The 13,823-nt window shown below is 39.3% G+C and overlaps 1 protein-coding gene across 1 annotated transcript; it reads right to left on the bottom strand.

Moving 5' to 3' along the window:
- Positions 1-1,910: 1,910 nt before the first annotated feature.
- LOC116181917 (epithelial discoidin domain-containing receptor 1-like) lies at positions 1,911-9,661 on the bottom strand (the record flags this gene model as incomplete). Its single annotated transcript, XM_031502368.1, has 4 exons — positions 9,626-9,661; positions 7,793-7,945; positions 7,354-7,466; positions 1,911-2,096 (listed from the first exon to the last, which is right to left on the bottom strand). Coding segments are annotated over exons 1-4 (488 nt in total), but the record flags the coding sequence as incomplete, so codon positions are not given.
- Positions 9,662-13,823: the final 4,162 nt, after the last annotated feature.

Here is a 13,823-nt window from a genome sequence, read left to right on the forward strand (position 1 = left end):
AGCAGGCCTCATGATGCACTAAAACTCTTTCCTTTACTTCGGCCCGAGTAACTGTTTTCGAATACGGACAACACGCGTTGAACTACTCACAACTTTGTAGCAACCTCAATTCTTCTGTACGGAAATATTATGAAAATGACGAACTGCGTCTTAAACCACTCAAACAGGGCGGAACGATTGAATAAAAATATCGGAACGACACGTAAGCTTTCCAACCGTCGCGAACCAGCGTATTCGCAGCCTCCTGCTTGCAGTATTTAACGAAACACTACTTCAATACAATAATCCGATTTCCGATTTTTACAAATGAAATGCCAATCATAACCAGCCTTAATAACGCCAGATTCGACAGAACGCGTCTCCACTACTGCCGAACTAATACGCACATCGTTTAACAAATGCAGAACCCGTTATTTCTTCCAACAGCGATATAAAAACATGTGCATTATTAAATCTCGTCTGATAACAAAAACTCTTATCGCAAACGGCCAGATGTGCCTACAGTTTAACTTGCAATTTCACGTTTCACAATTAAATAAACAATACGAAGCGGTTGTCGTTTTGATTTTTTTTTAGAAATTATTCCATATTTCGCAATGAAATGCTGGAAAGGTTTAAGAGTGAATCATTCTGTGGTGCTTCTGCCCAAATTTTATAGCGGTTCGTTGTAAGCGAACCAAACGGTACCAAGTTTAGGTAAACAAAGTCGTTGTCGTAACTATGGTAACCAATGCCAAGATAAAGGTAACTACAGAAAAAAATAAGATTAAAGATGAAGGAAGCGTGTAAATAAAAAAATAATTTGCAATAGTAATTTTTTTTAATAATAACAAAGGACGAAGTAGAATAATAATAAAATGGCGTCTATTTCAATGTAAGCCATATTTTGTCGTTATAGATGCTCTCTTTATTACCAGCGCAGTTTATTCGGTGCTCGTTGCCGCAGTATGAAAACCCCCCAAAGCACACAATATGGAATTTTTATAACCGGATAAAAATCCCAGTCTAAAATTGTAATGGAATTCTTGCATACTGTATCAACAATGAAAAGTTATATACCTTCGCTCTCATTTTTATACGGCCGCCTCGACCGCACAACGCGAAACACCAAATAAATTATGAAAGAAGAAACGCTCATTATCCAGTGATTACTTTTGAAAATTGGTTGGTTCGCGAGTTTATATTTGAGCAATTTTCGCCCCCTTGACTTTGACGTAGGCGCTGAAACAAAAATCGCATCCGCAAACAAAAGCGGACCATCTGGACGCCAGCACTTTTTTAATATATTCAATTAGCGCGGCCTGCGTTTTCGAAACTGTGCGTATTTTTTTCCCGATTAAGCTAGAATCCGAAGTGCTGCATTCGGAATTCTTAATAAGCTTTCAGAACAGGTCATCGCAATTTCTGCTGAAAGTCGAGTTTGATCGTTTCGAGTGCGTTTCAGGTATTCAAAACTGTAAAACGATCCTTTGTGAGGGTGAAGAATGGGAAGGGGCGCATTTTAACAAAGATACTTTACTCTCGCAAATAGAAAGTGCCGCGGAAAGGGAATTGTAAGCAGTTTTGTACCGATAACAATGAGGTACAATGTATGAAAATTCGCCAGATTGTAAGAAGCTTAAGGTTGTCAGTCCCATAAACTCTCTAATTAGGGTGGAATAATATTATTTACCCTTTATGACAGCCACGACCCGAACTCTTTATAAAACCCACTTGAAATTTCTACATTCTCTGTCGATTGTTCGTTAATATTTTGAAATGATTTAAGTGCGATTACACGGATTAGTGTTTATGTCAAATTAATGTCGGCGCGTTAATGAATAATGTATTTAGACGCTACTAATTTGTACGGTAAACCGCGTGCGAGCCGCCCTGAAAGAACAAAAAAATATAAAAAAATATTAGCATACCTAATAGATGGGCTCTGTGAGTCATCATCGGCGGCCCGCTGTGCAAGAAAACGTGGCAGCTCTCCTGGTTCGGAATGTTCCAAGAGCGCGCACATGGGCTCGTCTTGACTGCACAATCCGACCACCCTCGCTAGGTTGGGGTCTCGTAGTCCCGCTAACCAGCTGGTCTCCCGCAGGAACTCGTGTCTACGGTAAGCGTATAAGTTATACAACAGCTGATACCGCCATAACAGGGGGAATTTACTGTGATTGCTATTTATATATGGAGATCAAGCGCATGAACATCTTTGGAAAGATATAACTGAATAATGGCACTAGGAAGATTCAATCATATATAACTCTACGCAGCCATGTTGATCCAATTTGTAACGACGAAAAGGGGCGGAATTCAATTTTAGGTACTCCGCCGATAAACAATCGAATTAAATCTGAGTTCGCAAGTTTTACATATACAACGTGCGGCAGTTACTTTGTAATCCCAAGATTAGGACTTAACGTGCGATTGAGTTTTTTACCCGATATGCAATTAAGGCGTTTAAAAGGGCGCAATATAAAAAGAAAACGTAACGTCGTCGTAAGCGGAATTAAGGAAATCTTCACTAATTGGATTAGCCCACTGAACGAAAATAGGGTCATTTAAACTGAAACGTTTAAAACGTATTATATTGCTTCATTATTAATCATTTTAGTACTCGTCGTTTTTACATTAAATCGCTTGTGCATATTTCCTTTTGTCCATTACAACAATAAGAACATGCCTTCGGATACTACACCATTTTTTCCTCATTATTCTATCCTTCCCACATGTTCGTTCCTTCATGGTCCCATAGATTCCTTGTCATGCTATGCTTTCTTCTGCCGCTTCATGTTATGGGTTGTAACGGGAGTCTTTAATAGGGTTTATTATACGCCATGTTGTGTGTTAGGCAGTAGAAAGTATACAGGGTCTCAAAATTAAAGGGTCCATCATCCCAAAATATAGTAAACCTAGTTTTTAAAGGCCAGGGAATATTTGGCGATCATTTTTTTAAAGTTATTAAGTTGGAAATATGTTGTGACCCGTAAATGAGCCCCGGTAGTCTGTCCGGTGTTTAGAGAAAAGGTGAGGTGAGAAGAGATAGATTTTAAACAAATCAGAATAACCAAATATTATGAAATGACCGATTTCATTTAAAAAAAAAGCGCAATTTTGGGGTGTTAATTGATTAGGAAAGATAGGTAGGGATTAATCTGGAGGAAACTTTTTCGAGAGATTTCGTTTTTGGCAGTCGAAGTGTCTAGGTCAGAAAAATTCGCGTTCAAGTTATAAGAAAACAAAGAAAAATAAAAATTAAAAATATTTAGCGGATTTTTGGAATACTGTCGTGGGGGATCTTGGAAAAATTATAAAAGATCGTAGAGAAGGATCCAAAAAGCTTCATTAGAAAAGATTTTGATATCACGTTCGGAAAATCTTTAGGGACAAGATGTTTTGAGGGCAGCACCGTTACTGGATCTTGTGCGAAATTGATTACCACTTTTTATATTAATTAATTTACAACCATCTTGGTTAGGATTTGCCGCTCAACTAAACCTCTAGTGTGTCTTGTGGATTTCATTAAAAAAAGCGCCATTATGGGGTGTTAACTGATTACAAAGGTAGGTAGGGATTAATCTGGAAGAGATTTTTTGGAGAGATTTCGTTTTTGGCAGTCGAAGAGTCTAAATTAGAAAAATTCGAGTTCAAGTAACAAGAAAACAAAGAAAAATTAAAGTTAAAAGACTTATTTAGCGGAGATTTGGAATACCCTCGTGGAGGATCTTGGAAAAATTATAAAAGGTCGTAGAGAAGGGACCAAAAAACTTCCTTAGAAAAGATTTTGATATCAAATTTGGAAAATCTTTTGGGACAAGATGGTTTGAGAGCAGTACCTTTACTGGATCTTGTGCGAAATTGATTAATACTTTTTATAACAATTATTTTAGAACCACCTTGGTTAGGATTTGCCGCTCAACAAAACCTTTAGTGAGTCTTGGGGATTTCATTAAAAAAAACTCGATTTTGTGGTGTTAATTGATTAGGAAAGATTGGTAAGGATTAATCTGCAGCAGACTTCTTCGAGAGATTTACTTTTTGGCAGTCGAAGGGTCTAGGTCAGAAAAATTCGCGTTCAAGCTACAAGAAAACAAAGAAAAATGAAAATTAAAAGAAATATTTAGCGGAGTTTTGGAATACCCTCGTGGGGGATCTTGGAAAAATTATAAAAGGTCGTGGAGAAGGGACCAAAAAACTTCCTTAGAAAATATTTTGATATCACGATTGGAAAGTCGTTAGGAAAAAGATGTTTTGAGAGCAGTACCTTTACTGGTTCCTGTGCGAAATTGATTAATACTTTTTATATTAATTATTTTACAACCACCTTGGTTAAGATTTGCCGCTCAACAAAACTTTTAGTGCGTCTTAGGGATTTCATTAAAAAGAGCGCAATGTTGGAGTGTTAATTGATTAGGAAAGATAGGTAGGGATTAATCTGGAGGAGTCTTTTTCCAGAGATTTCGTTTTTGGCAGTCGAAGTGTCTAGGTCAAAAAAATCGCGTTCAAGTTATAAGAAAATAAAGAAAAATAAAAATTAAAGGAAATATTTAGCGGAGTTTTGGGATATCCTCGTTGAAAAATCATAAAAGGTCGTAGAGAAGGATCCAAAAAACTTCCTTTATAAAAGACTTTGATATCACGTTTGGAAAATCTTTAGGGACAAGATGTTTTGAGGGCAGTACCATCTTGGTTAGGATTGGCCGCTCAACAAAACCTTTAGCGAGTCTTGGGGATTTCATTAAAAAAGGGCCATTTTGGGGTGTTAATTGATTAGGAAAGGTATGGATTAATCTGGAAGAGACTTTTTCGAGAGATCTCGATTTTGGTAGTCGAAGGATATTGTGGACTTATAGAAAGAGACTACAGAAACAAACACAAGAAAAAGGAGGAGGAATGGAAAAATATGCAGCAGAGTAGTAAAAACGCAAGAACATGGAGAGATAAAAGAAAGGAATGGTGTGACAGGGAGTGTACAAAAGAAACAGGTACAGAACTATGATAGAAAAAGAAAGAAACAGAGAGATAGAGGAGAAAAATTTGAGAGAACAGAATAAAAGTACAACAGATCCGGAAAGAAATGAAGAAGCAAGAAGAAGAATCGTAGTGGGTAGATAGAAGGTAAGGTGCATGGCATACGCTGGACGGTATAGTAAAAATGACAAAGGAGGAAAAACGTATGAGGGAAATGATGGAAAGAATGGAGAGGTATTGGTGGAGACACTGAGAGAATTAGATCTCGAAAAATCGAAGATGATGGGAGTTTGGAAGGAGGGGAGGGAGAAAGGAAAAAGAGGGTAGATGAAAGGGTAGAGGCAGTAAGAGAGGATTTAAATATTTAGGACACCAACGAAAGAATGGGGCAAACGCACAAATAATGGATTTAAGAAAAAAAGTGAGAAGGCGAGAAGGTAGAAGTATTTCCCTAAAAGTCACTCTAGGATAATTAAGGATAATCTATAAATCAGACTTATAACAATCGTATGAAGATCCTGTAAAACTAGGATAAGTTCCCTATCACTCTCTACTTACAATTAAACAAATTTCTATGCACTCTTCCACCCCTGGTGAAGACATTCGAAAAAGTTGACTAAAAGATACTTGGGAGAATCTACAAATTGATAGGCAAATGGAATGTTGGAAGGATAAGTTCAGGAAGAGCTTCGGAAGAACAATTTTTAGAATATTGGGGGAAAGTGGAAACCAGGGTACCTGGGAAGGATCATAGTCTAAGCATGCAAAAGTCACACAAGAGGGTCTGATAATTCTGAAAGACCTCGATGATACTTTGGAGGAATTTATTGGCAACGTCCTTCAAAAACTGCCAGGGAGCCGTGAGGGATAAAGTCTTAGGAGTTTCTTAAAGAAGCAGCATCGTTGAACAACAGTATAATTGTATGGAATTCAAAAAAATCTGGAAAGAACCTTGGAAAAGCCTTGTGAGGATTTTGAAAATGTTGTGCAAGAACTTTGGAAAATATTGGGAACATCTTGGTGCTACCTTCACTGGATCATGTAAGGGTTACTGTAACACTTAGGAGAAATCTTGGTTGTTCTGAGATCCAAGGATACTAGGTGAACATACCATTCTGAAGTTATTTCAGGCTGGTTCCTGGAAGGCTTTTGGAAACGGAGTGCAATGTGAAGGTGATCGTGCGGGACGCTGTGCAGATCCTTGGAGTAAGCCAAAGAAATCCACTTATTACTGAACGGATTCTGTGGATCTTGAAAGACCACTGGAAAAATACTGAGAAAGTTTTGAGGAAATGTTGGAAAAATTTTAGGGAAGATCGATAGAGTACCTTTAAGGGCCTTCGAGAGTGACAAGGCTTTGGAAACCTAAGGATGGATTCTGCTTTGGAAAAAAGTACGTTTGATGTTGGCTGGAAACAATCGAAGTGGGGTTCATGGAATTTCTGCGAGAATCCTGAAAACCTTTCAAAAGGTAAAACATTTTTGAAGAATAAAAACCGATCTTTTGAGGATCTCGCGGGACGATCTTAATAGGACTATGCAAGCATCTGTTGTACTTGAATTGGTCCTTGTACTGGTGCCGGCTATCGTATTGACGAGGGATTTTCATCCCATTTTCAACTACGCGAGGGGATAGATATTCGGGTTCCAATGAATTCGTCCCGGAACTTGAAGAGGTTGTTATACACTTCGGTCTTTGAAAGTTCCATTGAGAATCTTGGGAGAATAATGGAATGATCTGGGTAAGTTTTCGGAAAGTCTTGCATAGCTTTTGGAAACTTCTTGGACCGTGAAAAACTGTTGTAGGTAACGTTGAAATGGCAATTGGTAAAATTTTCGACCATGGTACCATGAGGAAGTTGTGGAGGAATATTTTCAAAAGGGTGGGAAGTTGTTGTGACTTCTAGGAGAGATCCTAAAGAGTTTGTGCGTGAAAATACCGTCATCTTTTGCAATAATCGTAGAACAAACGTGAGGGAAGCTTAGCAGAATCCAAATTCTTGGCGAAAGTCTCTAGACTTTAGACATTTCTGGAAAATTCTGGACACTAGCCTGCTCTCCTCCCTAACTCTGCATTGGGCCTCTACCCCGATTTCACTTGGGAGTTTCTCTTTCAGGGACTTCACGTTCCTCTTTTCCGTACTGACACTGACACCTTAAGGTGTCCTATCCCGCTCCTTCTTTTTCTCTCACCGTTTTCTAGTATCGCCATCAATTTTCTACCATTACGTCCTACGTCCACTTTAAAATCAGTTAGTTCAGTCTAGCATGGCTGAAAATGAATTTAAGACCATCTAAACAAAGTCGCACGTTTCCAAAAATGTTCCAAATTGAATATTAGACACACGTCAGTTCTGGCTGAATAACATAAATATACGCACATGTAAACATACCAACCTTTTTGTGTCACCGCAACCCCTCCAGAGACTTTTGACAATGACAAGCTGCTTTTTATGGAAGGAAGAACCTCCGTTAAAGTCGGGAAGGCCTTCCGCTTCGCATAGATGTACCTGTGACAAGAGACGACAGTTATATCGATCCCGTTCGAAATCGAAGGAATTAATACTTAAATACGGTAGGTAAATTGCAAAAGAAAGGTTGACGGATACTTTTTAAAGGACCGTATAAAACTCCGCTTATTTAATATTGACAAACCGAAGAAAAAGAAGGCATCAATGTTTATTGTACCCTCGGGTGCGTCTCGCGGAAACCGATACGACCTCCACGCTGCTTTGTTCGTCGTTTACTTTCCTTTAAAAAGTAAAGCGATATTGTTTCTTCGCTTTACGTCTAAACAATTTGCAACATTTACTTTTTCCTTTCATTCCGAACTTACCATTCCAAAATCGCCTTCCCCCAATTTCTCTAGTAATCTAAGCTTATGTCGGGGAAAATCTAATAATTGCGCGACCCCTTCCAGCGGAGGCCCCTCAGGTAATTTTATGGGCGTAAATCGTCCGGGCGTAAAGTGCTGCTCCCGTCTTTCGTTCTGAAAATAAAAGGGAAGACGTATTTTTAATAAAAAATGCTTCTTAGGGCGACTTATTAAAGATGAATATGGTTGTCACAGTGTATCGCACGTAAAAAGCACGGGATGCTTTTAAAAAAATCAATATTATGTATATATCGGAGATGTACACGGAACGTGAAGTTGACGGGTATTATTTTTAAGACTCTCTCAACTTTCCCCCGCAACTGAAAGCGTTTTTATAACCGCTAAACTTACAATTTGCTCGAACGAGTTTTTTTGATCGACAGTTAAAGGCTAATGTAGAATGTGCAAACTTTGATGTTACAAATCCTTACGGGAGTGAAATGCTAGGTGCAGTTTCTTCAATAACACTTTCCATTTCGTTACTGAACCAAGAGGATGTTACACTTTAACTTTAGCCCTTTAGAGGTTGAAAAATGTCATTACTTCAAACTCGACCGAGAATGCGATGATGTGCAGTTGAGAAAATTCCTACTCGCATATTTGACAATAAGGTTACACAGAGGTCTTAGGATACATAAATTGCTTAATTGTACGTGTGAACACACCGATTCTCATAACATTTGAGGGTGATATCCTGCGGAGTTTAATTGCTTAATGCATCCGGATTTAATAAAGGGCTCGTTTCCGTATTTCAAATTCGTCGACAGATGGCACTACATCTGCTGCCGCATTATTTTCGGTTCGTTAGTTTAGCCCAGACGCAGTTCGTAAACAAAACACTTTCAACCTGTATAAATGGTTAATGTATATCAGCTATGACAAAATTGGTTCAAATTAAACACTCAAAGGACGCCATGACAGTCAAGGCCACCAGGAATGGTGAATATCCTGGGTCCGTAGGCGATGTGGTGAGTTTTAGGTTTCCTCTTCAAACCGTGTCCATTTTTGAGAATCAGAGCAGCATGCTTCTACCCTTGAAGTGGCATCTCTATTATATGTCGTTTAGTACAAGAACAGTCACAGGTATCCGCCCACTGGAAAACATGCATTTCTCCTTGTTCATTCAGACACGGTCGTCTATAGTAAAAAAGACACATGGAAAGCATTATGCGGGTCACTCTGTAATTGGGCGCAAGCCTGTTGAGGGCCCAGAACAATAGAGAGGGATAATAAATAAATAAATGGGCGTGGTCAAGAATTTAATTTGTTTAAGTTAGTTGAAACGCTTTGAAGGGTGGTTATTTCTAGTTAAGGATCTGGCGTTAATTTTTTGTGGGGCTACGATGGTTTTTTAAATTAGATGATCTAGAGTGGCATCATTACAGGGTAGGATTGTTCAAAAATTTGTTGCGTTTTCAAGGTGAATGGTACAGTCCTGTTGAGTTAAATGCGTATGAAAGCGTATGGCGCCGGAAAGTCGTGGGATGGGACGAAATTAACAAGAATCGCGAGCCTTCTGATGCCAAATTTGCTCGTGATGTAGCAAGGGTGTTACTGGGTTTGCGTAGTAAGAGCTGTCAATTTGGGTTTCTACTCGTCGTTTCATTGGTAGAGAAGGAGGAAAACATTCAAATGATCGATGGACATAGTTTTAAAAACTAAAGTGGTGGAAATTTAGTCGTTGGTGAAGGCCGTGGGACAATGCGCGTTAAGCCACGACCAGAGCTGTTAGGTTTTGCACCGAGTGGTTTTATAATTTATGACAAATTCAGATGAAGCCGCCGGGCAGCTCACGCCGTGATCCATGAGCGAGATAAGCGATTCGCTCATAGTGAAGATTTTGATTTATTCGCGGTTAGGTCACGGTTGCTGTCTGTGCGCAAATTTTCAATATGTACGCAAGCTCCGGGCGATTTTAAACCGGAACAAGAAAAGGATTAAGGGACGGTGTCGCCAAAAAGTGAATTATCGTATACGAAGGCGACATACAAAATTTGACTGTAAAATACGTAGATTCTCGTCGCATAAATTGGAGTTGTGCTCAGTCAAGGACAGATTAATTAAACGCCCTGTTTTTTTTACTGAGTTAGTGCACATATTTGGTGGTTGTTTCAGGTATCTGAAATAAGCAGATGTGTCCGTAGTCGAAAAAACACTAATTGGCGGTATGAGGAGTCCGTAACTGGGAGTTAGAAGTTCGCTTTCGGAACTAACAATAACAATCCGCGAGGGAAATTGACGGAATATTTCTTCCTGGGATGTATTTACCCAATACCCCCCAGACACCTCGGTGCTATACTCTTTCTCAAACCTTCAGAACTCTTATGATCCTTTCTCCAGGTGTATAATTCCCAGGAAAGGGATATTCCTTGAATTTCCCTCACAAATGTTATTAGAGTTTCGAAAGCGTTTTTCCTTCCTGGAATGTATTTTCAAGGCAGGAATCTCCCCCACCCCCCTTCACTCTATGTGTTACATTCATTCAGGAAAGAAGCACTTTCGGAACTCCAACAACAATTTGCGAGGGAACTTCACGGAACATATATTTCCTGAAATTTATTTATCTGGGAGGCCTGCCATTATCCCCCGGGCCTCCGGTCTTATACTCTCTCCAAAACACCAAGTCTTTCAGCACCTCTGGGATAATTTTTCGAGGGACATGTTTTTCTAACCGTTCGGGAGGGAGAACAGAACAACAGGGAATTTGGGAGAGTAGTGACAGTTATACATTCTAGGAAAGAAGAGCTTTCGGAAGTCTTAATAAATTCGGGAGAGAGATGCACGGAAATTTTTTTTCCTAGAACGTATTTACCTGGGGGGGGGGGTATTCTAAACCGCCTAGATCCCTCGATGCTATACTCTCTCCCAAATTGTTGAACACTTTCGTGGTGATTATTTTTCAAGGTTTCAAGAAAGCCCCCACCCCCACCCCCCTCGCCACACATTATACACACAGATATGATTCACGGAATACTTTTTTCCTGGGATAAATTTACCTGGGGGTCTCCTTCCCGAATTGTTATTAACAGTTCAGAAAGCTTCTCTTTCCTGAAATGTATACACCTGTCTGGGGAATATTCCACACTATACGCTCCTCCAAAATTGTTAAGCCTTCAACACTCTTGAGAATGTGGGAGACATGGAATACCTCTCAGGCGAAGAAAGTTCCGAAAGATTTTTCTTGGAGAATTCGGGAGACATGGGATACCTTACAGGCAAAGAAAGTTCCAAAGCCCTCCCTGAAAATGATCACAAATGTTCTGATGGCTTAACAATCTGGGAGAGAGTATGGCACCGGTATGTCTGGAGGGTATTGGGTATATACATCCCAGGAAAAAAATATTCCGTGAATTTCCCACGCGAATTGTTATTGAGAGTCCCGAAAGCGAATTTCTGACACCTAACTCCCAGTTGCAGAGTCCCTATACCGTCAGAAAATGTCCTGGACAAATTCGGCACGAATTTTTGTATTGAGGAAAACTTCGTGGTTATACCTTGGTAGTTCCCGACCCGAATTTATATTTTACGTTCAAATTTACGGTTAAACTCTTCGACAGTTCAGGCGCGGAATAATCAAGCTTTATCTTGGAAAACTAGCTGGTCGTTCTAATGACCAAACGCGATTTTTTACTTTTACTTTTGTCTTAAAATGACGCACTGATAGCAACCGTGACTCAACCGCGAATAAATCAAAATCTTCTTCTATGATCAGCACTCTGGTGCTAACGAACGATTTCTCCAAAACTAAATCCCCGTCACTTAATAACTAATGCACGCCTACTAAATGGGTTTTTATTAACAAAACCGGACATCCTTAATTGGTGATTTGTCTGCTTATTTGCCGCCCTACGAATCAAACAAGGATCGGAGCAATAAATCAAATCCCCCATGCTAAACGAACCTCATGCCGAATTCGCAGTTGTACCCAAATAACACTAATGACTCGTTTCCAGTTGCAATAACTCTAGTAAATTGTCCGTGTAAACAACAGTGGAGGCTAGTTACGATCCAGTGGGCCTGTAGCAGCAGCCATGAGGGAACTGGGATCGCTAGTCGATTACGTTGTGCAAACTGAACCAGTCCGCATCCAATGGGAGTAATTTCTCGCTTCCCCTTAGGGGAATGGTCTCTCATAACACTATTCCATATTTCCCACATTCTAAAGAGTGCTGAAGGCTTTGCAATTTTTGGGGAAGAGTATAGAGCTGGGAGTTTGGGGGTGTGGAATACCCCCCTTCCAGGAAAAAACCTTTCGAAAAAATTTGCGAAGGAAATTCACGGAATGCTCACCTGGGGGGCATTCCATATCCCTCAGACCCTCCGGTCTTACACTCTCCCCCAAATTGCTAATCCGTCAGCACTTTTATGCTCATTTTTCAAAGTGGGCCATCCATTTTTTATTATTTTTCTAAACGTTCTGGGGGAGGGAGATCCACGGACAATTTTTTCTTTGAGGACGTATTTACGCGGGGATATAGGAATTTCTGTGCCCATGTCTCCCAAATTCACAAAACCATTTTAGAGAAGAGGAGAGTGCAGCATCGGGGGCTCTGAGGGGATATTGAATACTCCCAGGTAGGTTCGGCGCAGGAAAGGAAATTTTGTTGGATTTCCATTACAAATTGTTATTAGAGGTCCAAAAGTGCTTTGCCTTCCTGAAACGTATTCCACCCACCGGTGCTAGACCCATTCAGCCCACAATTGGCGAGGGAAGTTTCTGAAATTTACTTATTTGGGAGACATTCTATATTCCCAGACCTTTCAGCCTTACACTCTCCCTCAAATTGTTACACCTTTAGATTTTGTGATCATTTTTTAGGGAGAGCTATGGAAATTTCTTGAGGTATTCCTTGTCTTCCAAATTCGGAACGGTGCTGCGAACTTAACAATTTTGGAAGAGAGTATAGCATATGGAGGTCTGGGGAGTATACTCCGTGAATTTCCCTCGCACATTTAATTAGACTGCCGAAAGCGCTTTTCCTTCTTAGAATGATCTACCTTCCCGATCGAGCCCCAAAATTTTTCGGGAAAACACTTTTTCTTATTAATTTTGGTGCGTAGAATCCAAAACAATTCGTACTTTTTCGATTATACTTCTCAATCAAAAGTTATGGACTAGAAACCAATTTTGAAAGAAAATTCAAAGGGCTGTAACTTTTGATCTAGTAGCCCAATCTTGGAACTGTTTGAAATTATGGATTCTACAGGCCACATTCTATAAGAAAATTTTTTTTCCGGGTCTATCTGAGACAATTTTTTTTCGAGCCTCAAAAAAAGGCATTGTATAACCTTCCTTTTTTTTACCAAAAATCGACTTCACCAAAATTTCTCGGGAAAACACTTTTTCTTATTAATTTTGGTGCGTAGAATCCAAAACAATTCGTACTTTTTCGATCAGACTTCTCAATTAAAGGTTATAGACTAGAAACCAATTTCGAAAGAAAATTCAAAGGGCTGTAACTTTTGAACTAGTAGCCCAATCTTGGAACTGTTTGAAATTATGGATTCTACAGGCCACATTCTATAAGAAAATTTTTTATCCGGGTCGATGCTTGAAGACAATTTTTCTTCGAGCCTCAAAAGAAGGCAGTGTATAACCTTCTTTTTTATCAAAATGACTACATACTTCACCAAAATTTCTCGGGAACAACACTTTTTCTTAATTAATTTTGGTGCGTAGGGATAATTCTGTAAATCTTGGTTTAATATAACATTAAAATATTTTTAAAACAGGCTACTAGACGATTGCCATTTACAGAATGTTGTAGTAGTGCACATCTTGGTAAAGCATATAACTTCATGGGGGGGGAAAAAATGTTTCCAAATAATAGTTATTTTGGACTTTCATTTCAACTACGAGATTCTTTAAGTATTTCCATTTCTTAATATAATCACGCTGGTTTTTTTTTGAAGTTGTATGAAGAGTCTGATATAGTTTAAATCTGTAATTTAAGAAACAGCATAAATTTTTCTACTGCGCTTTCGTTTTGAA

This window comes from Photinus pyralis, unplaced genomic scaffold (genome assembly GCF_008802855.1).
Source record: "Photinus pyralis isolate 1611_PpyrPB1 unplaced genomic scaffold, Ppyr1.3 Ppyr1.4_unclustered_Scaffold2889, whole genome shotgun sequence".
Lineage (NCBI taxonomy): Eukaryota > Metazoa > Arthropoda > Insecta > Coleoptera > Lampyridae > Photinus > Photinus pyralis.